General features: G+C 40.4%; 1 protein-coding gene across 4 annotated transcripts in view; it reads right to left on the reverse strand.

The window, feature by feature from the left end:
- LOC140186422 (histone-lysine N-methyltransferase EHMT1-like) overlaps nt 1-22,851 on the reverse strand; it is a 201,738-nt gene that overhangs the window by 16,653 nt on the left and 162,234 nt on the right. For all 4 annotated transcript variants that reach the window (XM_072240693.1, XM_072240691.1, XM_072240690.1 and 1 more), the window contains 4 exons: nt 16,719-16,796; nt 15,759-15,874; nt 8,024-8,110; nt 2,671-2,749 (listed from right to left, as the gene is read on the reverse strand). In XM_072240693.1, coding sequence (XP_072096794.1) covers nt 2,671-2,749; nt 8,024-8,110; nt 15,759-15,874; nt 16,719-16,796 — 360 coding nt within the window. The remainder of the gene's footprint in view (nt 1-2,670; nt 2,750-8,023; nt 8,111-15,758; nt 15,875-16,718; nt 16,797-22,851) is intronic.

Genomic DNA, 22,851 nt, shown 5'->3' on the forward strand with positions numbered 1-22,851 from the left:
TTAAATATATCATTCTGGTACACATATACTTCATCCAAAAGCATAGTATATATAAACATAAAATTAAAAAGGAGAAAATTTTAAACTGTTAGCCATTGAAGAAAATGGGAATTTGTTTAAACTCCTGAGATCCAAAGATACAAAATAAATTTTGTACATTGTATTTGAACGCTTTGCAGATTATTTAGCTCAAGAAAAACTTGAGTTTGAAAGTATAATTGTTGCTTCAGATTCCTTAAGATTGTTCTTAAAAATATATTAACAAAACAATCTTAAGGAATCTGAAGCAACAATTATACTTTCAAACTCAAGTTTTTCTTGAGCTAAATAATCTGCAAAGCATTCAAAGTTGACGGTGACCATTGTCCTTTGCTTCCTGTGGAGAATTACTATGTTGGTGTACATTAATTACCGGTAACATTTAAAAGGTAATTGGACAAGTACATGGATTGTAAAGATTTAATGGGACATGGGCCACATGGGACTAACTTAGATATGAATCTTACTTGACTTATTTCCATGCTATATGACTATGACTTAAGATCCCATTAACATCAACAGCAACAGTTGTCAGAGAAATTATATGGAATTATGTATCCTGAGGAACTTCAGGCTTTAATTGGAGGCAATGAGCCTGCAAAGTTCTGTACTAAGTCCTGCACCAAGTCAATATGTACTGGACGACAATTTTCCAGTAAAATCATTTGGTTGTACCAACAGCAGCCCACCAGACCAACAAGATGAGAAGTGAGTAATTAAAACGTATCTTATCGTTCCCTTGCCAGAGGGTTTCTTCACAAGCTGGTCAAAGAACTTTGTCTACGGAAAGTAATTATGTATTTTTTTAATTGATCAGTGTTAGTTTCAAAGTTGCCATTGGAATCTGATTGTACCTTAATTTTGCACACCGAAATTAGCAGGACCAATTGTTCTTTGAAAAAGCTTCGCCTTCCATACTCCAGTGAATCTATCCACGTTCATAGACATGGAGTTGTAAAAGATCGGCCCACCATATCTGCACCAACCTGTTACCCATCTACACTTACCCTGTCTGTTTTCATTAGGTCTGTATCCTCTATACCTTGTGGCTGTCTAGATGTCTCTTAAACACAGTGATTATGTATGATCCCGCCACCTCCTCTGGCCACAAGTTCCAGATACCCACCACTGTCTGTATAAAAACCCTTCCACTCAGATCCCCTCATAAACTCCTTTCTCTCATCTTAAAGCTTATCCTCTTGTTTCTGATAACTCCATCATGGGAAAGGATTCTGACTACCTAACCCATCTATGTCTTTTATAATTTTATATCACCTGATCAGGTCACCTTCAGCTTTCTTTACTCCATCCAGGGAAAACAAACCCAGCCTATCCAATCTCCCCCCCCCCCCCAAAAACTAGAACCTTCCAAGCCAACCAACATCCTGGTGAATCTCCCCTGCACACTCTCAAGCACTACTGCATCCTTCCTAAAGTGTGCAAACGAGAACTATACACAATACTCTAAATGTGATCTGACCAGTGTTTTGTGAAGTTGAAACATAATGTCCAATTTTTGTATTCTATATCCTGACCAACGAAGACAAGATTACCATATACCTTTGTTCACTATTATGTCTTGTCTTGCCACTTCTGGGGACCATGGACTTAGGCCTCTCTGTTCATCAACATTTCTTTCTGCCCTTCTATTTACTGTATAGAACCCACACCTATTTCTTCTCTTAAAATATATCATCTCACTCTTATTGGGATTAAGTTCCATCTGCCAATCTGATCTACATTTTCCTCTATCCTTAGACAACCTTCCTCACTACCCATTATTCCATGAACTTGAGAATTATACTTCAAATATTCACATCCAAGTGATTGACATATAATCACAAACAAATATCCCACCAATAAACCCTGCTGTACACCGCTGGTCACGCACTTCCAATCAGTAAGACATCTCACCATCACTGCCCTCTGCCTCCTATCACCAAGCCAAATTTGAATCCAATTAGCTAACTCACCTCAAGTCCCAGACACCTTAACCAAGGACCAGCCTAACCATGCAAAATCTTGGTAAATGCATTACTAAACACCATATAGAGAACACCTACTGCACTGTTAAATCTTCTTAGTTACCACCTGAAAAGATTCATCTAAATTAGTGAAAAACCATTACTTCCCAACATAAAGCCATGAGGCCTATCCCTGTGTTTCCCATTAGATTTCCTCCTACCACTGATGTAAGATTCACCAATATGCAGCTAGCTGGCTTATCTTTGCCACCCCTCAGAAATAAAGTAACTACATTAGCTGTCCTATAGCCTTCAGCTATGGTTAATGAAGATGCAGAAGTGTAGGGGCGCAACTATCTCCTCCCCAGCGTTCCATAGCAGCACAATAGTACTGTTTAATACAATATTAAAAATGTCAATAAGTACATTTGGTGATATTAAAAACACATTTTCTGTCCAATTAATTTACTCAAATCTTTTGTTGAGAAGTTTTCATTTTATATCTCTTCTGATTACCAGATAGGATTTTTGTTAGAACAGCAACAAAAACTTTTGTGGATTTAAAGAAGTAAACTAGTTCCCAGATTAAAGGCTAGTCTAATTCATGATAACACAGGAGATATAGTTAATCTGACACAAAATGACAACATAATAGAATAATGAGTACCTTATTATCAAGGTCAAAAAGATAGGAGTCATCTTCTCGTACATCTGCTTCCGCATCTGTTATAAGTTCCCCCACATACCTTGCACAAAAAAGAATGCATTTGAACTGTTTTATTTGATCTTGTATGATGTTAATAAAATACCCATCAACCAGCCTGATTGATGGAACAAATAATAGTCTATCACAATATTTGATCTTGGATTTCTTTTTTAGGAATCTTAAAAACTATTTATTTTCCAACACAAATTTTAAAAGGTGAATCAATGAGCACATTGAGAAACATTTGCCATTATCAATACATGAAAATAATTATCAATTCTATTCAAATTCAATGTATGGTATTCTACAAAGTAATCAGGAGGATAATGTGGCAACAGTGATTGTGGGAAGAAGCAGGTCATTTACAGGACAATCCACAGTATACATTAACACTCATCAATAATCCAATAAAGATTCCAGGACTGTGTCTGGACTTTGAAAATCCCAGTGCTCAGGCTAACTGAACCAACCTCCAAACTGTGGGCTACCGTGCCCATTCCCCACTTCCTACTGCCAATTACATAGGCTGGTTATGAAAGGCCTGTTTTGTTGACCCTCCACATCCCAGAGTCCTTAGGTGCAGTTTGGACAACACCAAGGCTTCAGATGTTACAGAGCCAGGATCTACCAAAACAACATTCTGGCAGACAGCAGAGGAAGCAATGAGCTTTGTCGGTTGTGAACACTGCCTTGATTTCAATGACTTTAAAGTCTCTGACATTTAAACACATTTTAAAATTGTTGAAGTAAAATATTTTTAAAAATATATTAGATTTTTTTAAAAATTGAAAACTAAAATGCAAATAAAAAACTGAACTAACGCAATCCATTTAAAAATAAAATTTACCTTCCAATTTGGCTTTCCTTTCCATTTTGGTTCCAAACTCATTATCCTAAAATCCCCAGCGAAATGAACTGAGTCTCAGATCATGCACAAAGTCAGACCTGGCATAGGATTTGTCAGCAAGTTCTGAATATTTGTGCTCCACAGCATATGTGAAGTAGCCCAGGATTTAATCCAGCCCATTACACTATGCATATTGCCACTGGAGTATTTCAAGGGAAGTATGCTTTTCACTAGGAGGATATCCAAACTCAAGGCTAATGAAGGCAGTTACAAGCTAATGTACACTTTGATTAGAAGAATGACCCAAATATGTCAGTTTTTGCCAAATAAGAAATAAAATCACGAACAAGGCTGCCAACATTTAAAGACAAACACACCAGAAGACTCAAAATCAACTTATACAGGTCCTCCTGTCTCCAGGGATAATTAAATGATTCCTTTAACAACTTTTAAGCAAAATATTAATGTAAAAGGCAAATAACCTTGACAATACAAGTGCTGCAGTACCTCACATAATAAACAAATTATCTGAGAAAAATACATCACTCTCCTATGTAATCCACTGGTACAACAGACAGATTGATTTTGATCTTGGAATAAGATTTGAAGGATCAAATAAAAATGCAAAACAGCTATTTCTGTCATTATCTTCAACAGAAATTTCTAAGCGTTGTACCACTTAGATGGAAAACACATTAACTTTAGCTTGAGTAAAAGCGACAACAAATTTAATTTAAAAAGATGTTAGAAATGCTCAGCGAGTTAAGCAGCATCTGTGCAAAGAGAAAGAGAATACTTCAGATGCAAAACCACTGCTGGATCAACTCAGCTGATCAAACACTGCGGAGGGAAATAGACAACTAATATTTTGGATCAAGGCCTTTCACCTGGACTTAAAAGAGTAGAGTGGAGGTAGTTGGTATAAAGAGGTGAGGAGTGGTGGAGCAAGACCTGGCAAGTGGTAAGTTGTTTCAGGTGACAAAGGGTGACTGGCAGATGGAAGGGGAAAAGGTGGAGCATGGAATCAAATAAAGGAAGTGGAGTGGGCAAATGGGAACAATGAAGGGAGGGTAGCTGGTGGGGGAATGTGTGGCTGATGGGCAGAAGGAAAGGTTGGAGAAGAGAAAAGGAATGTTTGGGGGCTGATGGAGGTGGGGTGGGTGGATGTAAGTAGAACTGGATAGAATGGGAAGAGAGAGAAAAGAGAAGAGAGATCAACTTACCTAAATTTGGACAATTCAATGTAGATGACCCAGGAGAAATATGATATGCTGCTTCTCTAGGTTGTGTCCTTCCAGACTCTATCATTTGTAGCCCTTTGTTGCCTTAGCTATCACCTCCCACCCTCTCACCGCTTCCACTCTTCACTACTCCATCTGCCTATTAACCCTGAATCCGCCAAACATTTGCCTGCTCATGACCTACCCCTCACCTCTTTATACTGGCCCTCAATCTTTCAAACCAGATTAAGGGTCTTGACTTGACATGCTCACTGCCCATTACCCTTTGCATGTGCTGCCTGATCCACTAAGTTCCTCCAGCGGTCTGTTTTTTTGCTCTAGATTCCAGCACCTGTACTCCCATGTCTCCAGTTACCACTTCAGGTCCAGAACTCATCTCTGAAGAACATTAATTGTTTCTTCCTGGTCTGGAAGATTAGATCCTATGGAATCCAGTGAGAGCTAGTTAGGTGGATCCAAAACTGACTCAGAAATAGAAAGCAGAGTGGTGTTGAAGGTTCTGTTTCGGAATGGAGACTGCTATAAAGAGATATGCCACAGATATCGGTGATGGGACCTTTGTTGTGCAAATGCACAAGGATTAACCAATAAGACCACAGATGACATAAAATTAAAAGGTGTTGGTCATAAATGAATAGGTTTTTGTAGATTACAGGGAGATCTTGATCAGCTAAAAGTGTGAGTGACATTTTGGAAAGTCAAACCAGCAACATGTCTAGAAGATGCCAAGAGCAGCACCCACCACCTCTCCATCCCTGTGAATGGCTTGCATTGCCCCAGCAAAGGATTCATGTGGATTTTGCCAGATCATTCATGCGCACAAATTTCTTAGTAGCTATGGATACTAAAGTGGCCAGAAGTGTTCCCAATGATCCCCACCACAGCCTTGCACACTATTGATGTTGAGAAGCCTCTTCTCAAGGACTGGTGTTCCAGAACACATAGTCAGTAACAATGGACCAGTTTGTTGCAGAACAGTTTCAGCCACAGAACCTGAGATTGTTTCACAGCCAAGCAGAGTGACCCCTTGGTCAGGAAAGACATTATCCGACAAAAGAAAGAAATCCTCTATAGCTATTAAATCTTTAGGTCTGAATGGGATAATTTAAAATTTACTCTGCTGTGGACGTCTATATAGTAGTTGTGTACTTAACAGTTCAGTAATATTTGAGTAATATTGTAAATGTGGCCTGCAACTAGTGGACTCTGGATCGACTGTTGTGATGCCTGGTTTTGTGAACTTCAGTTCTGAATTCCATTTGCTTGCTTTTATTGTTTGCACAATTTGCTTTTTTCTCTCTCTACACACTGGGTGTTTGACAATCTTCTTTTGTTTTTAATGGGTTTTATTGGGTTTCTTTGTTTCATGGCTGCCTATAAGACCAATCTCATTTGTATGAAGTGTACATACTTTGATAATAAATTTACTTTTAACTTTGAACTTTAAAATACATTGTTTAATAAAGTACTCTTTATTGTTTACATAATTCATTACTGTTTTTTTTTATATACAAGTTCTTGGGTTTTGGAGTTACAAAACATAACAAATATGATAAAAACTTGAAATGCACTGTTGTTCACTCAGCACCAGCAGACCAGGTCATTATGATAGAGCAGCTACTGGAAATCTTGAAATGATAAACAAATATCCAAGGCCTGACCAGGTATATTCAAGAACACTGTGGAAGGCTACAGAAGAAATTGCAGGAGACCTAGCTGATATACTTGCATTACAGTTAGCCTCAAGTGAGGTGTCGTAGACTGGGGGGTAGCAAATATTGTGCCTTTATCTAAGAAGGGCTGTAAAGAAAAACCTGGGAACTCTAGAACCAGTAAGTTTAAATTCCATGGTTGTTAAGTTATCAGAGAGGATTCAGAGGGGTAAAATACACAATTATCTGAAAAGACGGGATTTATTCAGGGGAGGCTACATGGCTTTGTGCATGGGAAGCATCACTCATAAAGTTGATTTGAGTTCCTTGAAGAAGTAACCAAGAAAGCCGATGAGTGCAAGACACTGTCTATATGGACTTCAGTCAGACCTTTGATAAGTTTCTGCATGGTAGGCTGCTCTGGAAAGTTAGATTGTATGGAATCCAGGGAGAGCTGACTAATTAGATTCACACTTGGCTTGATGGTTGGAAGCTGAGGGTGGTAGTGGAAGACTGTTTCTTTTGGACCGGAAGCCTGTAACTAATGGGGTCACTCACAGGTTCTGGGCACATTGATGTTTGTCATCTATATCAATAACTTGAGCAAGAATATTCAAGCCATGGTTGACACTAAAAGGGGGAAAAAAAGCAAAGCTTATCAAATATCACAGAATGTTCTTGATCAGTTGAGTAAATGGGCTGAGGAAAGGCAAATGAGAGTGTTTTTATAATAAGTGTGATGTAGTGCATTTTGGAAAGTCAAATCAATATAGCATTTTTTTTTTACAGTAAACAGCAAGGCCCCAGGGAGTGTTGCAGAACAAAGTGATCTGGAAGCTCAGGAATATGGTTCCCAAACAGTGTAATCAAGGTATCGAGGAAGGCTTTTGGCATGCTAGCAGGGCATTGAACATAGGTTGTGAGGTCCAGGCATTTGTGAAGCTGCACTTTAAGTATTGTGTTCACTTTTGGTCACCATGCAATAGAATAAATGTTATTAAACTGGAAAAACTGCAGAAAATATTTACCAGGACATTGCCAGGGCTTGATGTTCTGAGTTATAGGGAGGGACTGGACAGAGTAGGACTTTTTCCCTTAGAGCATAGTAGACAGACAGATGTTCTTGTAGAGTATAAAATTATGATGGGCATAAACAGGGTGAATGCACTCAGTCATTTTCACAGAGCTGGGGAATCAAGAACTAGAGTGCATAGGTTTAAAGTGAGAGGGGAAAGATATAATAAGAATTTGAAGGGCATTTTTTTCTAGAAGTGATAATACATATGTGGAATGAGCTGCCAGAGGAAATAGTTGAAGCAGGTATAACAACAACTTGTTAAATCCACTTGAACAGGTACATGGATTGGAAACATTTCGAAGGTTATGACTCAAAACTGGCAGAAAGGATTTAGGGTATTTGAAGTGGATAATGTGGATTATGTGGGCAGTTGGCACTACAGGAAACTGTAAGTAACAATTTAAGACCAATCTGATGGACAGGAGAGGCTGATGCAATGGTGCAAATCAGTTCAGCCATACATTGTTCCATCACCATTGTGCAGTGAAACACTTACTCGCAGATAAAATGACCCTTAGGAATGTCCTGCAGTGACCGAACGCCCCAGCCCATCTTGTGTGTACGATACGTCTGAAGTCGAACCCTAAGCAGACAGAATAAACAACAAAATAAATTGTAACTACACCATGGTTCCAAGCAAGTTGTTGAAAAAATACTTGCTTTTTTAACAAAGGTTATCTGCCATTGATTACTTAGTCACTTACCTCCCAGTTAGTTGCAAGATTTTTATTTTGCATAAAAACTGACTACAGCACTTGTCCTATATGGAAAGTTGTGCATTTCAAAATAATTCAATATGTATATATAAAACAGGTAATGTCAGAAAATCTTCTGATCTTCATATGTAAATACAAATCATGGGGTTAATATTTCAGAGGAAACTTTTCCGATACCATGCATAAATTGTTTGTTTAGTTTTTCTTGAATGGATAATTGCTATTAGCTTGCAAGTGAAATTTTCTACGAAATGAAGTCAAGCCTGCAAAATTACTGCTAGTAACATGGAGAATTCAACCCTACAAAATACATATTGTTTAGTATAAATTATTCAATAGGTTAGAAACCATAGCTTTGATTCCAATAGACTATACTCAAATCATCAGCGGTAATGGATGCTATCATTGACAGAATAATCCAGCTATGCCTAATTTCCAATAGCATGGTCACTGATGCTCAGTTTGGGTCTTGCCAGAATCACTTAGCTTCAGAAACATCACAGCCTTAGTCTAAACATGGACCAAAAGAACAGAGCAATACAATAGCACCATAAATATACCAGACAATAACGATCTTCAACAAAAGAATGCCTACCCACACATCAGTAACATTTAATGACACTGCCATCAATAATGTTGATCATCACTGAGCAGCAGCTTAGCTGCACCAACAAACCGAAGGCCTTTCCTCTATCTACAAAACACATGTCAGGGCTATGGTGGAATACTCACCTGTTACCTCAATGAGCACAGAAATAAGAACTCCAAAGAAGCTTTAGAGAAGGTAGAAAACCTGTGCCAACCAATTAGTGGGTGTGTTCAACTATAGTCAAAAGTTCCCACCTGCCCCAAAAGGGCAACAATCATACCAGTACCCAAGGTTTTTTCCTATATTATCATGTATTGCATTGTACTGTTGTTGCAAAGTTAACAAATATCATGACAGATGCAGGTGATATTAAACCTGATTCTGATAATAGGAAGCAGGGTATGGTGGGATGATGTTTTTCTGACTGGAAGTCAATGACCAGTGGATCACAAAGTTCACTAGAGGTCATGGATTAAGGCAGAAAAGTGAAAAGTTTAACAGGAACACGAGGGAAAATTTCTTCACTCAGACAGTCATGAGAGTGTGGAATGAGCTGCCAGTGCAATTGGTGCACACGGGCTCGATTTCAACATTTAAGAGTAGTTTGGATAGGTACATGGATGGCAGGGGTATGGAGGGCTATGGTCCGGGTGCAGGTCGATGAGGCTAGGCCGTTTAAATGGTTCTGCATGGACGAGACAGGCCAAAAGGCCTGTTCCTGTACTGTACTTTCCTATGCCTCAATGTTCCATATCTTCTGGTGCCACATACACACACCAACCCTTTGGTCCCTTTACCTGGTTACTCTCCTTTTCCTTCACTTCATAAGTGTGTAAGGGGTTTCTTCTTTTATGTTACTGCAAAGGCTCATAAAAAGGCTTGTTATGTTATAATAAAAATGGCTTTTCTGTAATAATAACTGCAATGTAAGGAGTTCTCTCTCTCTCTCTCTCTCTGCTTGTTTGGGTTATATTATTGATAACAGAGGGAACAAACCAAAGAGTGTCCATGTTATTCTTTTTGTGGGTGATATTCTGTCTCATATGGCTGGGAACCGTGTGGTTTGGCGGGCTTTTCAGAAGGAGACCTGGAGAAGGAGGACATGCTGGACGCGCTCTGGTTGACTATTGTGGTTGGTCCTGAGCAGCGAGTCAAGGGGGTCGGAGGAGATTAGCCTGGTGGAAAGAGGACCCTGTTAATTCAGCTCCAACGGTTGTGCATGAAGTGGTTGAACTCTGATAAGATTGGCACCTTTTACTTTTCCTTTTATATTGTATCTCTATTAATTACATAGTTCCAGTAAGATTTATAAAGTGTAATCTGTAAATCGTACATTGCGTGCTGCCTGACATTTGATGTGTGAGTTTGTACCAGGTGGCATTACACAGTAACTACGCAAACCATGAGACGTGGTTGGGCGGCAGGCGGGGTTTCCCCTAGATAATCACGAGCCAATAGACCTGAGCATTACAAGTGTATTAAGAGCAAGAGGATAACCAGGACAGCATAATTTTAAGGAGGCTGGAGCAAAGTATAAGGGAGGATATCAGAGGTAAGTTCTTTTTTCCGCAAAAGTGGTGAAACACTCTACCAGGGGTGGTGGTAGAGGCAGACGATAGTACTAATAATGCGATCACTCGAGTCGAGTATGATGCTCTCCTAAGGGGTGGTCTCTTGGTGGGTCCTCAGGTGTCTGCAGAAGCCAATCTGAAATCTTCATATTCTGGTGCATGTGGGCAAGAGTAAGTGGTGGCTGTGGTTAGTGGTTGGGTCTTTTGGTTGTTCAGACTCTTCTTCTGCAGTTACCACTTATTCTCTGCAGCACAGTGGAGATCATTCTCATATAGCACAGCTACTTCTTGAACAGATTACCTCGGGTGTATCTATTGAGTGCAATGTCTTCTTAGCTTTTAGATATAATGTTGAATTTCTTCAGACTGATTTTAATGTTGTCTTTGAAGTGTTTTCTTTGCCCAACAGGGGCTCAATGACCTTCCTTCAACTGGAAGTAAAGGATCTATTCACAAAAAGGGTCAGATTGCAAAACCCTAGAGGATAGTAAAAACTGTAGAGAGAATCACTAGTGTCTCCCTTCCCCCTTATTTGTGACATTTACAGGGAGTATTGTATAGGAAGGGCTCGAAGCATTGTTGAGGACCTATACCCCCCATCCCACAATTTCTTTGACCCACTACCGTCAGGAAGAAAGGTACAGGAGAATCAGATTACTATGCTGCTCACTTTACTTGCATTTTGAATTATATTTTATTAACTGATTTGTGGTAATATTTTGTTTTATTTGCTACATGTGATATATGAATTGTGGGTGCACAGTGGTTTGAAGGAACGTTGTTTCGTTTACTTGCATACATATACAGTCAGATGAAAATGAATTTTAACTTAAGCTGTTTGGGGAGATGTGAGTTTGGCTTCCAGATGACATGACCTATCCACTGGAGTTGGTGTTGCTTTATTGTGGTGGAAATGCTGTTCATGTTGGCCTGCTCCAGTATGCTGGTGTTAATGCGTCTGTTGTTCCAGGTGATCCTCAAAATTCTTTGGTGGCATTGTTCCAGGACTTTCAGATGCCTACTGTAAGGATTCCATGTTTAGAGTACCATACAGTAATGTAGGAAAGATGACCGCTCTATAATCCAGAAGTTTTGTTTGGACCTTTAGAACTGGTCTTCAAAGATCTTTTTCCTTAATCCTGCATAGCACTACTCAGGCAGTGGTTGATCTGAGTCGACGTCTGCTTTTGAGAGAATGCTACAAAGGTAAGGAAAGTGGTCTACATTTTTAAGGGTGATATTGTCAAATTTTATGGAGGGCTGGATACATTGCTGGTTGAGCAGTGACTGATATAGAAACTGTCTTCATTATATTCAAAAGAAAACCCAGTGCCCGATATGTTTGGGCAAAGGCAATCAGGGCTTTGAGTTTTGTTTTGAATACAATAAAGACACAGATACTTTGGAGGTCTTCTTCGGAGTGTGCTGCGATGGCATTGTCATCTGCATACTGAAGTTCCATGATAGTGGTGGTGCTGAACTTGTTCTTGGCCTTGAAGCTGTAGAGGTTGAGAAGCCTGTTGTCATTCTATATGTGATTGGGATTCCTTCAGGCAGGTCTTGGCCAATGAAGTGAAGGAGGGCAGTGATAAAGGTGGCAAAAGGGGCACAATTATATAGCCCTGTTGGACTGCCTTGACAGTGAAGAGTTCTGATTCAGCACCACTATTGCTGAGTACTGTGGCTGGTATGCAGTAGTCTCAATATTCCTAAGTACTTGTCAGGCAGCCGTGTTTTGATAGCATATGCCTGAGAACTTGGTCTCCTGTATCAAATGTCTTTGTCAAATCTATGAAAGCCAAGTACAAAGGCTTCCTTTGTTCACACATTTTTCCTATAACTGGCATGCTGTGAAGATCATGTCTGCAGTACCCCTAGATGGGCAGAAAGCACATTGCGATTCAGGAAGTATTTCTTCAGATAGCAGGAGTTAGTTGACAAGGATATCTACAAGAACTTTCCCTGTTACTGACAAGATGGAGAAGCCTCTGGAACTGCTACAATCTGCCTCATCTCCTTTCTTGAATATGGTTACTATTAGAGCATCCCAGTGAACTGAAGACAGTTGTTCCCTTTCCCAGACCTTCAGAAACAGGGAATGTATGAGGTACAGGAGTGCTGGTCCACCTTCCTTGAGGATCTCCGTGGGGATCCTGTCACAACCGGTAGCTTTTTACTTTGCAGGCTCCAGACAGCATCATGGGGGTTTCCCCAAGTCTTCTTTCACCAGTATCTGAAGAATTTAGTTAGTACCCTTTGGTTCAACAGTGGTTATTAAGTTCTTGCATGTGCTCTCTCCTTCGATTGCTGTTATCCTTCTGATCCTTTGGCAACTTCTTCCCATCCTTTGAACTTTGGTTTAATCAGCTTTTGCAGTTCACCAAGAATTCTTTAGCTCCCTCTCCCTCTGCTGCACACTTGCCTTGGCTCTGAAGTAAGCTTCTCCTTTAGCCTTGCTGCCGATGTCATTCTGTCAGGCACAAAAGGCCTTCCCTTTCTTGAAGATAACTTGTTCCATCTCAATGTCATTATCATCAAACCAATTCTGGACTTGTACCCAAGGATGCTTTTGCAGGTATTAAGGATGGTGGATTTGAATAGAACCCTTCCTTTCCTCTGGTACCCTTCCAACAGTAGAAGTCCCAATTGACCCTGACATTGAAGTCCCCTAAGAGAATTATCTTTCTTCCTCGGGGATGTTTGACAGTGTTGCATCAAGGCAAACACTGAGGCTTCTTTTTCGTATCTACATGGGTCCAGAGTTAATTGCCATCTGATTGTTGGCAAGCACCAAGCACCATAGGATGTTCACTGATCCCCACGGGAAGCTCAGAGAGTTGACTGGTATGCTGGTTCTTTGTTGCAAACCCAACACCACTGATCCTGGGCTTGTCAGCTGCCTTCCCTTCCCAGAAGAAGGTACAACCACCCTTCTCCTCCTTCAGTTGTCCTTCATCTACCAGATGGACTTCTCCAAGGATTATCACATTGTCATGATGGAGAGATTTCTGAGTTCCTGAGAGCTCAAAAGCAATATTGTCAGGAGTTTGGTTCCTGATAGGGTCACCCATGGTGGTAAGCTCCAGGGGGAGGCTCCAGACAAAGAGTGATCCAACCAAGACTTCAATGGTGGAGCTGGCAGAAGGTGATGGACACATCACATCACAAAGACAGAGGAAGGCTGCAGCAGTGAAGGGCTCCCAATCATCTTGTATTCCATACCTTTGAACCCTGACCCCAAGCTATCAAGGCTATCTGTGCTTTAGCTTCTCCACTTTAAACAAAGTCACACACAGATGTTCTCCATTAAGGGAATCTACCATAACATCCCGGATTAAGTCCCATGGAAATCAGCAAGTGGTGTAGAGGGGCAGGACTGTGAGGTCTGAAAGCCCCTAGTCACGAGCTGGCACATTGGGCAGTGAGCATTTGATTCTGTCACTGGACTCTTGGACTGAGGCAGAAAGAGCCCTTGGCCAGCTGCACCCTCGAATGAGCAGCCCTATTTAGGATTCACTCTGCTCACCCCACTCTGGGAAGGCATTGGAAATGGTACCTTAAAAATAACCTGTTTAAAACCTCCTGACTGCATTACTATGTCCAGAGGGATCACCATACGAGGTCAGAAACAAAGAAGCATGACCGTCTGATAGACAGTGATTGACCAGAGAGGAAAACTGCAATCACTGCCAAAGGACTTAGGAGATGGTAGAGGCAGACATATTAGGGGCATTCAAAAAACTCTTAGATAGGTACATGGATGACAGAAAAAAAAAATATAAGGCTATATATGTAGAAGGGAAGGGTTAGGATTGATCCTGGAGTAGGTTAAAAGGTTGGCACAATATCTGGACTGAAGGGCTTGTAGTGTGCTGTAATGTTCTATGTTACCAGCCCGTGGTACTTCATGGCCCTATTTGCACTCATTCCTTTTTAAGCAGTGCATTACACTGTGAAGAGCTTCCCATTTTCAGTGCTCCACAACTACTATATGCCTTCTTTTTCTTTATTAAACCATTGGTATTCCCTGACAAGCAGGGTTCCCTGGACTTGCCACCTTCATCCTTACAGCAACACGGCGGCCTTGAATTCTATTTCATTTTTGAAAGACTCCCACTTCCCTTTACCTGCAAGTAGCTGCTCTCTGTCTATGCTTGCAAGGTCCTGTTTAATGATACTGCAATAAGTCTTTCCCCAATTCAGTCTCAATTCATGGTAGACCCCAATTTATGAGCCACCCTATCCATTTCCTGAACCATGTTGAAACTTACCAAGTTCTGGTCAGTATTGCCCAAAGGATTACCCATATTCTGGGTTTTATCTACTTGCCAAGCTTCACTCCCCGGAATTAGGTCTAGCACCACTCCACCTCTAGTCAGACTATCTACGTACCAAGACAAAAACAGTTCTCCTGGATGCACATTAGGAATTTCAGCCTGTTTAATCCATTCACACAAAGGTGATCCCAATTAATAAGGGAGAAGATGAAATCTTCTATTACAACCTGTTCTTCTTAGCCCTTTGATTTGCCAGTATATCTTGTTGATGTCTATAGTAGACCCCCTACAAAATTACACCATCTTTTCTGGTTTTAAGCTCTATACATAGTCTCATCTGAAGAGCCTTTTAGGTCATCCTGCCTCACCAATGAAGTGACAGACAACGATAACCAGTATTGAACTCTCCCTCCTCTTTTACATTAACCTGTCACCATTTGAAACTTCTACAGTACATAAGGTTGAGTCATCATGTTTCAGTCATTGCAAAAATATCACATTCCAATGTACTGATCAATGCTCTAAGTTAGTCTCTCTTACCAGTCCCTTTGCATTAAACTAGATGCTATTTAGCCTTCCAGTCCTCCCATGTGATTTATCACACCCATGCTTGCTCTGCCTACTTGACTGAAGTTCTTTCTCTTCCAAATAGAAATGTGACCCAGCCCCAACTTTACATGTACTCTGCATCCCATAGCCTTACCAAACTTGCTTAAAAGCTGTCCACAGCATTAAGTATTTTTATTTTAGCAATACAGCAAGGAATAGGTCCTTTCGGTCCCTCCAATCACACCACTCTAGTAAACCTCACAATCCCATTTACCTCTAACTTAATCATGGGACAATTTACAATTACCATTTAACCTATCGGGTAGGCCTTTGGACTGTGGAGGAAACCGGAGCACCTGGGGAAAACCCATGTATTCCACGGGAAGGACGTACAGAGACACCTTACAGAATGGCGCCAGAACTGAACTACAAATTCTGGAACAGCCCAAGCTGCAAAATGTTACGCAAAGTGCTACGCCATTGTGGCACCCACGTTATTACACTGTCCTAACAGGAACTTCCACTTTACCTGATTCCATTCTGTACCACACGATTTTTACATGTCCTCCAACATCCACAGGCATGATTACACTCGAAGATGAGTGGTGGTTCCAGCATATTGAATTCTGGAAGAAGCCGCCCATCCTTAAAATACAAATCATGACAACTGTCAGATCCACTGCGTTGAGAAACTCTGTAAAACTGAGAAGAATATTAACTGCTTAAAACACCTTTTATATTCCACTCAATAAGGACCAGGATACTGTGATTAGAAAGATCAGTAAAAAATACATTTTATTTTAAAGCACCAATTACCAATTCCTCTTGATCTGCAGTTTTTCTAGATCTTAAAAATATCCAACCAAACTCTCCAAATACTGTGTGCAGGACCGTATTTCTTCTCGCCCATGTCATTAATACCAATATGGGACATGATGTTTGGCTGTTCACCCTCCCCTTTCAGAATGCTTACTGCCACTGAGACATCCTTGAACCTGACACCTGGGAGACGACACTAGAATCTCACACATATCCAAAAATGTCTGTTTATCCACCTGACTATTGCCCCTCTCACAACTGTACGTCTATACTGTTCTCAAAACGATCACTCCTGCTATACCTAGCTCTGCTTTTATTGCATGCTGGTCCCACTGAATCAGTAAACCTTACCATGCTCCCTCTCCCTAACTCTTGAATGTATTATTTTGTACCTCTCATACCATCTTCAAAAGTATTTTGTGTGTGTTTCTGCCAGTAAGATAACTGCTTAACTTTAAGAAGTTTGTTTACTAAGTTGAATGCTCCAAGTTATCCAACTGAAGCAACTGCCTCATGGTGAAAAGGTAACTTTAATTAAATTCCTTTGTAGCATTGAGAATTACACTGCGTCTTCCATTTACCTTTTAGAGAAACCATGCTCTACTCTGAGGGATTCTACAGACTGGGGAAAAAGAAAATCAGTTTTCATTGCTGAAGTTATCTTGCTTACCTGGCTATACCAGCAACGTATACTTAGTTGGCCACACATGCAGGCACTGGAAGAGCAGTCATCATCACAAAAACAGTACTGTACATTGAAATGAGACAACTGGTTAGAAAGGTTTCAACAGGGAAAATAAATGCATTAAAAATGAAATCCTTATGTATTAGAATTCCTTAATGAGATAAGATGAAAACATTTAAAATGTTTTAACTCAAATCTTTCTCATAGACATTTCATTATCTATTAAAAGGTACCATGCATCTGGTAAAAAGTTAGTTAGGCTATTGGATTTTGCATTTGATTTTTTAAATTTTACATATTTACTAATTAAGTTAATCTGGAAAATTCTATTACATTGCATCACGTATTTCAATCACTTCTTCCTCGGACATTTGGTTCAAATATAGCCTCAGTTCTAATTAACTTTGTCCACAATAATCTACCTTTGCAGATCCATGACAACACTGATATGAGTGACTACCACACAGTCCTTATGGAGATGAGGTCACCCTCCACTCTATGTGGCAGTACAATAATGCTCAATGAGACAGACAGACATGATAGTTCAAACCTAGCCATCTAGATAGGAGGCTCTGTGGATCACCAAGAGCAGCAGAGATATATTTCACTAACTTTTAGCTTCACAATACAACATATCCCTCATTCTACTTTCAAACTAGACAACTGACAATCATTCACTGAGAAATACAGAAAATATCACACCAGAAGTGGCATCTAAAACTACAATGAAAAACTTTGTGTATGCTAAACATCAAAAATAGCAGCGAGCAAACAGAGCTGATCAACCCCAAATCAATGAATCAGTCCAAAGCTCTATAGGCCTACTGTTTCTCATCCGGAATTGTGATCAACAATTAAATAGCTCATGGAAGAAGACTAAAGGATATCTGGACCCAGCATACAAGTGAAAGTTGTGTTCCACCAGAAATGCTCAGTGGATGATACACTTTAGTTTCCTCCTGAGATCCCCAACATCATGTTCATATTTCACCAATTTATTTCAATTCACTCTTCAATCTGTAATTTAAAGGTGTGCTACACACAGAAACCTGTGTACAACTCTAGTAAACACAATAGTAAAAATAAACAGATGGAAATTTGTCACAGCAGCTTCAAATAACCATCATTTTCAAATAATATTATTTTACAATTATATTTCCAAAAACATTACATAGGAGTAAACATCACCAAAAACCTGTCCTGATCCAACCACGTTGACACCATGGCCAAGAAAGGTCATCAGCTCACCTTTCTCAGGAATCTAAAGAAATTTTGCATGCCCCCTTTGAACATAATTTTCATTTATTCACCATAAAAAGCAACCTAGCCAGATGTATCAACAATTTGGTATGGCATTTGCTTTGCCCATGGCTACAAAAAACTGCAGACAATCGTAAATACAGCTCAGCACATTATGGAAACCAGCTATGGACTCTTTCTATACTTATTTCTGCTCTGGTAAAACAGCAAAATAATGAAAAACCACAGCCAGTACAGGCATTCTCTTTACTTTCTCCTCTAATCAGGCAGAAAATACAAAAACCTTAAAGCATGTACCACCAGGGTCAAGACAGCTTCTATCCCACTGATTTAACTCTATTGAATCATTTCCCAGTATGTTAAAATGGACTCTTGACTTCACAATCTACCTCATTAAGACCTTGAAATAGATTGTATACTTGCAGCATACATTCGTTATAACTCTAATACTTCATTAGTCATATGGTTGTACAGTACAGACACAATCCCTTCAGCCCATCTAGCCAAGCTGTCATTCAGTTTATTCCCTTTGACCCAAACCTGAATCATAGCCCTCCATACTCCTCCCAGCCATGCACACAACACTCCAAATATGGCTCAACAAAACCTTATACAACTTCAAGTGTAGCGGTTAGCGCAACGCTATTACAGCTTGGGCGTTGGAGATCAGATTACAATCCCAGTGCCCTCTGTGAGAAGTCTGTACTTCCTCCCTATGGAATGTGTGGGTTTTCTCCGTGTGGTCTGGTTTCCTCCCGTAGTTAAAAGACGTACTGGTCATTGTAAATTGTGATTAAATCGGGAGGTGTCTGGGCGGCGCGGCTCGCAGGCCTTATTCCAGGCTATATCGCTAAATAAATAAAAGTACCATCCCAACTCCTGTGCTCAATACTTTGAATTATGAAGCCCAATGTGCCAAAATCTCTCTTTCACCTCCATCTTCCTGTGACATTACTTTCAAGGCATTATGGTGGCTCTGTATTCCGAGATCCCTCTGTTCTATCACATTCTTCAGTGCCCTATCATTCATTGTGTACACTCTTATTATTTGACCCTGTACTATTTGACTGCACCATTGTAATGAATCAATCTGTTTGAATAGTATGCAAAACAAGTTTTCCCACTGTACCTTAGTATACATAATAATAAAACAATTTACTATTAGCCACGAATCTTTGGGTGACCTCTACCATAGGATGACACTTAATTTTCTGTAATTGTTATGATCCACTTCTGAAAATATTTTGAATATCAATTTCTAGTGCACTTGCTACCCAAAAGTTTTGCTTAAGAATACAAATCCTAGAACTCGCTACTAGCTATTCCACCATGAACTGACTTATCATGCCAGTGTGAAAATGCCTTCCAAAAGAAAATAAAAGACTAGAATTTTATCTTGAAAAATCTTTAAATCCACTGCACAGCTATGCATGATGCAGGAAAAGAGGTAATAAAGTTTTCCCATAACAATTAATAATTAATGTGAAATGTATGAAAAAGATTGTTCATCTCTGCAATGGAGGTGGTTCTACAGACATTAAGAGCATAAAAGCAAAATAATGTTCAAACAGTGGACTGGAGAACTAAGGACCTATATATGTTTTTGTTTCAGACTGCTTGGAGTACAGGTTTCCCCCGCCATCTGAAGGTAAAGCGTTCCTATGAAACGGTTCATAAACCGAAATGTCGTAAAGCGAAGAAGCAATTACCATTTATTTATATGGGAAAATTATGTGAGCGTTCGCAGACTGAAAAATAACCTACCAAATCATGCCAAATAACACATAAAACCTAAAATAACAGTAACATATAGTAAAAGCAGGAATGATATGATAAATACACAGCCTATATAAAGTAGAAATACTTTTCCACAATCATTGCTGAACTGTTCTCTGTAGCGAAAATCTCACGCAAACGTCGTCGGCAGAAAATCTCACGCAAGCGCTGTTGGCAAAAACACGGTGCAAGTGCTCTCCAGTAACCTTTAAGCTATGAAGCTGCCAAATCATACCAAACAACACGTAAAAATACACAGCCGATGTAAAGTAGAAATAATGTATGTACAGTGTAGTATCACTTACCGGAATCGGGACAGCGCCGAGCACACTGATGGTGGTGTGTTAGGCTGAGTCGTCGCAGGTTGGGTGGTGCAGTGGCCCCCACCCTCCGGGCCACCAACCGATACATTGCCGCGAAGCACGCAGGGCTGCAGCAGTAGCTGGGGGGCACACAGCACATCTTTAAGAAAAAAGCCGAAATAAACATGCTAATTAATTAGGTGCCGCCTGACACGTAATTGTCGGCCCAGATCAGTGCCGATTTCAGACTGCGTCGTCTCTGATCTGGGCCGACATTTACGTGTGGGGCGACACCTAATTAATTAGCATGTTTATTTCGGCTTTTTTCTTAAAGATGTGCTGTGTGCCTCCCAGCTACTGCTGCATTCTCCGCGAATTGGTACAGTATCTGTCCGCGGCCTGGGTGTTGGGGTGGTGGGACACTGGGGTGTCATCTCGTCGTCTGTTTCCATTAGAGCAGGTAGCTCATCTTCTCCTATGACTGCCCGCCTCGATGTCGAAGGATGAGGTTCGTTGCCTGCTGTGGCTGATGTGGAAGGCTTGCTTGACTGCTGAGCCTCGCTCATTTTTCTATCATACAGTCTTTGTAAGGACTCAAACCATCTTGCAAATATCCCCTAAACCTACGTACCCTTTCAAAATTAAGGTCGTACTTTATCATTACTCATTCGGTTTTGATCGTTATCCTTTCCTCTTCCAATTGCATCAGCCCTTCATCTATCAGTTCTTGGTCATGGGATGCCAAAACCTCTTTAACATCATCTTTGTCAACTTCCACAAGCCAAACTCACTTTCTCCTTGCTTCGTTCACCACGATCGAAACGCATAATTATGTCTAGTTTTACGCTAAGTGTAACACCCTTATGAGCTCTTTCAGGCTTTTCCGACACCATAGAACTCATCTTGCAAACAACTGCTCACAGGCATGTGTATAAGCAATGCCAGCGAGAATGCCGTTTCGAATCCGGGGGAGAGCGGTTGCTCGGGGCGTGCACTGCCTTTTATTGCGCGCTGAATTTTTTTCATAACAGTGAAAAAACCTTCTGAACGCAAAAACAGGGTACTAATGTAGGTCTTTCGTAACAGTGAGGTTTCGTAAAGCCAACGTTCGAAAAGCGGGGACACCTGTATTACAGTGTATCTTTGAAGAAATGATAATTCAAATTTGTGTTGATTTTATTAACAAATTGGTCTAAGGTAGTACCACTTTTGAATTAAAAAGTGATGAACATCTAAATCAAACAATAGCCGATCAACCTTTCTTCAAATGCATGGGAACTGAACATTCTTTAGCTGAGATAATAAAATCCAGTTCAAAACCTCTCTACCAGTCAAAAATGTGCAAATGCAGGTGAAGTGAAAAATTCATTGTTACTTATATTCCACGAAATATTATTTAAAGATTTAGCTTTAACCCAATTATTGTCTTTAGCAATTAAAGTCAGGTGTGCCTAAAATTAATTAATAGAAAATAAGATTATTTTTATCCTTGTTCTGACATGATACTTGAAATCATTGCACAGCTAAGTAGTTAAGGCACCCAACGGCCACTCCTTTGCTTGCATCTTCGAAAGCAGTCCTATTTCCATCTCTCGAAGACCCTGACATGCAGTTACACGCTGACTACAATTCTTTGCGGGAATGGGACCCACTCTCAGCCGCTATTCGGCATGCCAAAGTTTCGGCCTAAGATTTCGGCACGGTTTCAGAAGCCTAGGATCTCAGTAACTGGAGACCAGCGCATCGAGGGTCGGTGTCGCCACAGGAGATCCGTGTGTCATTGGGGGAGTCAAAACATCTGCTGTGTGCCTGGGGACTCGGGATCCTTGCGACCTCCAGGCACAGAGCTCGAAAAAAGCGACATAACGGACTTTTAACATTGTAAACCAGCGAGTTGTTTGTTATCTCTCCCACTCATTGGAAAATGGAATGGAGTCACCTCTTTCTCCCTTATTAGGAGAGAGAGAGAGAGAGAGAGAGAGAGAGAGCCTGCAGCATGTCGAATTATCAGGTGAACAATGCAATCATTGGGGTAACTGCAAGTCTGTGTCTTTGCTATTGCTTTGCTCACGCTTGAGTGCTGGTAGCGGGCGCGCTTTATTTTTGTTGGTGGGGGGAGGGGGACTGTTGCTCGCTGCCACTTACACGCAAGAGGGAGGGGAGCTGGGGGGGGGCTTTGGAGTTCTAACATTTAACTGCCATTCATTCTTTGGGGCACTCTGTTTTCGTAGATGGTTGCGAAGATAAAGCATTTCAGGATGAATACTGTATACATTTCTCTGACGTTAAATGTACCTTTTGAACCTTTGAAAATCATTAATCAGCTAAACTTCAGAAAATTCAGGTTTCAAACGCAATCACATTTAGACAGATATAATAATGATCTTCAACAGTGCCAAATGTGATTTATAAAAAAGTCATCTACCTTACTACCTTACATTTTTGCATATCAGGTAGCACCTTTGGAAAGTTCTGGAATGCGTGTGAGGAGTGTGAGGGTTATAGGTTGCAAGGAATTGTAGTGTTAGGGAGAGGGGCAGGGCAAAACCATGGAGAGATTAGGAAGAGAATTTTAAGTATGAGGCGTTGCTTAATCTGTTCCCATGTGGGTCAAATTCAAAGTGATTAATAAGCAAGATTTGGCATGAGTGTATGAGCATCAGATTTCTTTTATGACCTCTAGTTTATGGGAGTTGTATAAAGGACCCCAAGCAGTAGTAATGATGTGGCCTAAAAATTGCAATGAAAAATGGAAAATGCATGCCGAAAGGGCAATGTCA

Source organism: Mobula birostris, chromosome 22, assembly GCF_030028105.1.
Source record: "Mobula birostris isolate sMobBir1 chromosome 22, sMobBir1.hap1, whole genome shotgun sequence".
Lineage (NCBI taxonomy): Eukaryota > Metazoa > Chordata > Chondrichthyes > Myliobatiformes > Myliobatidae > Mobula > Mobula birostris.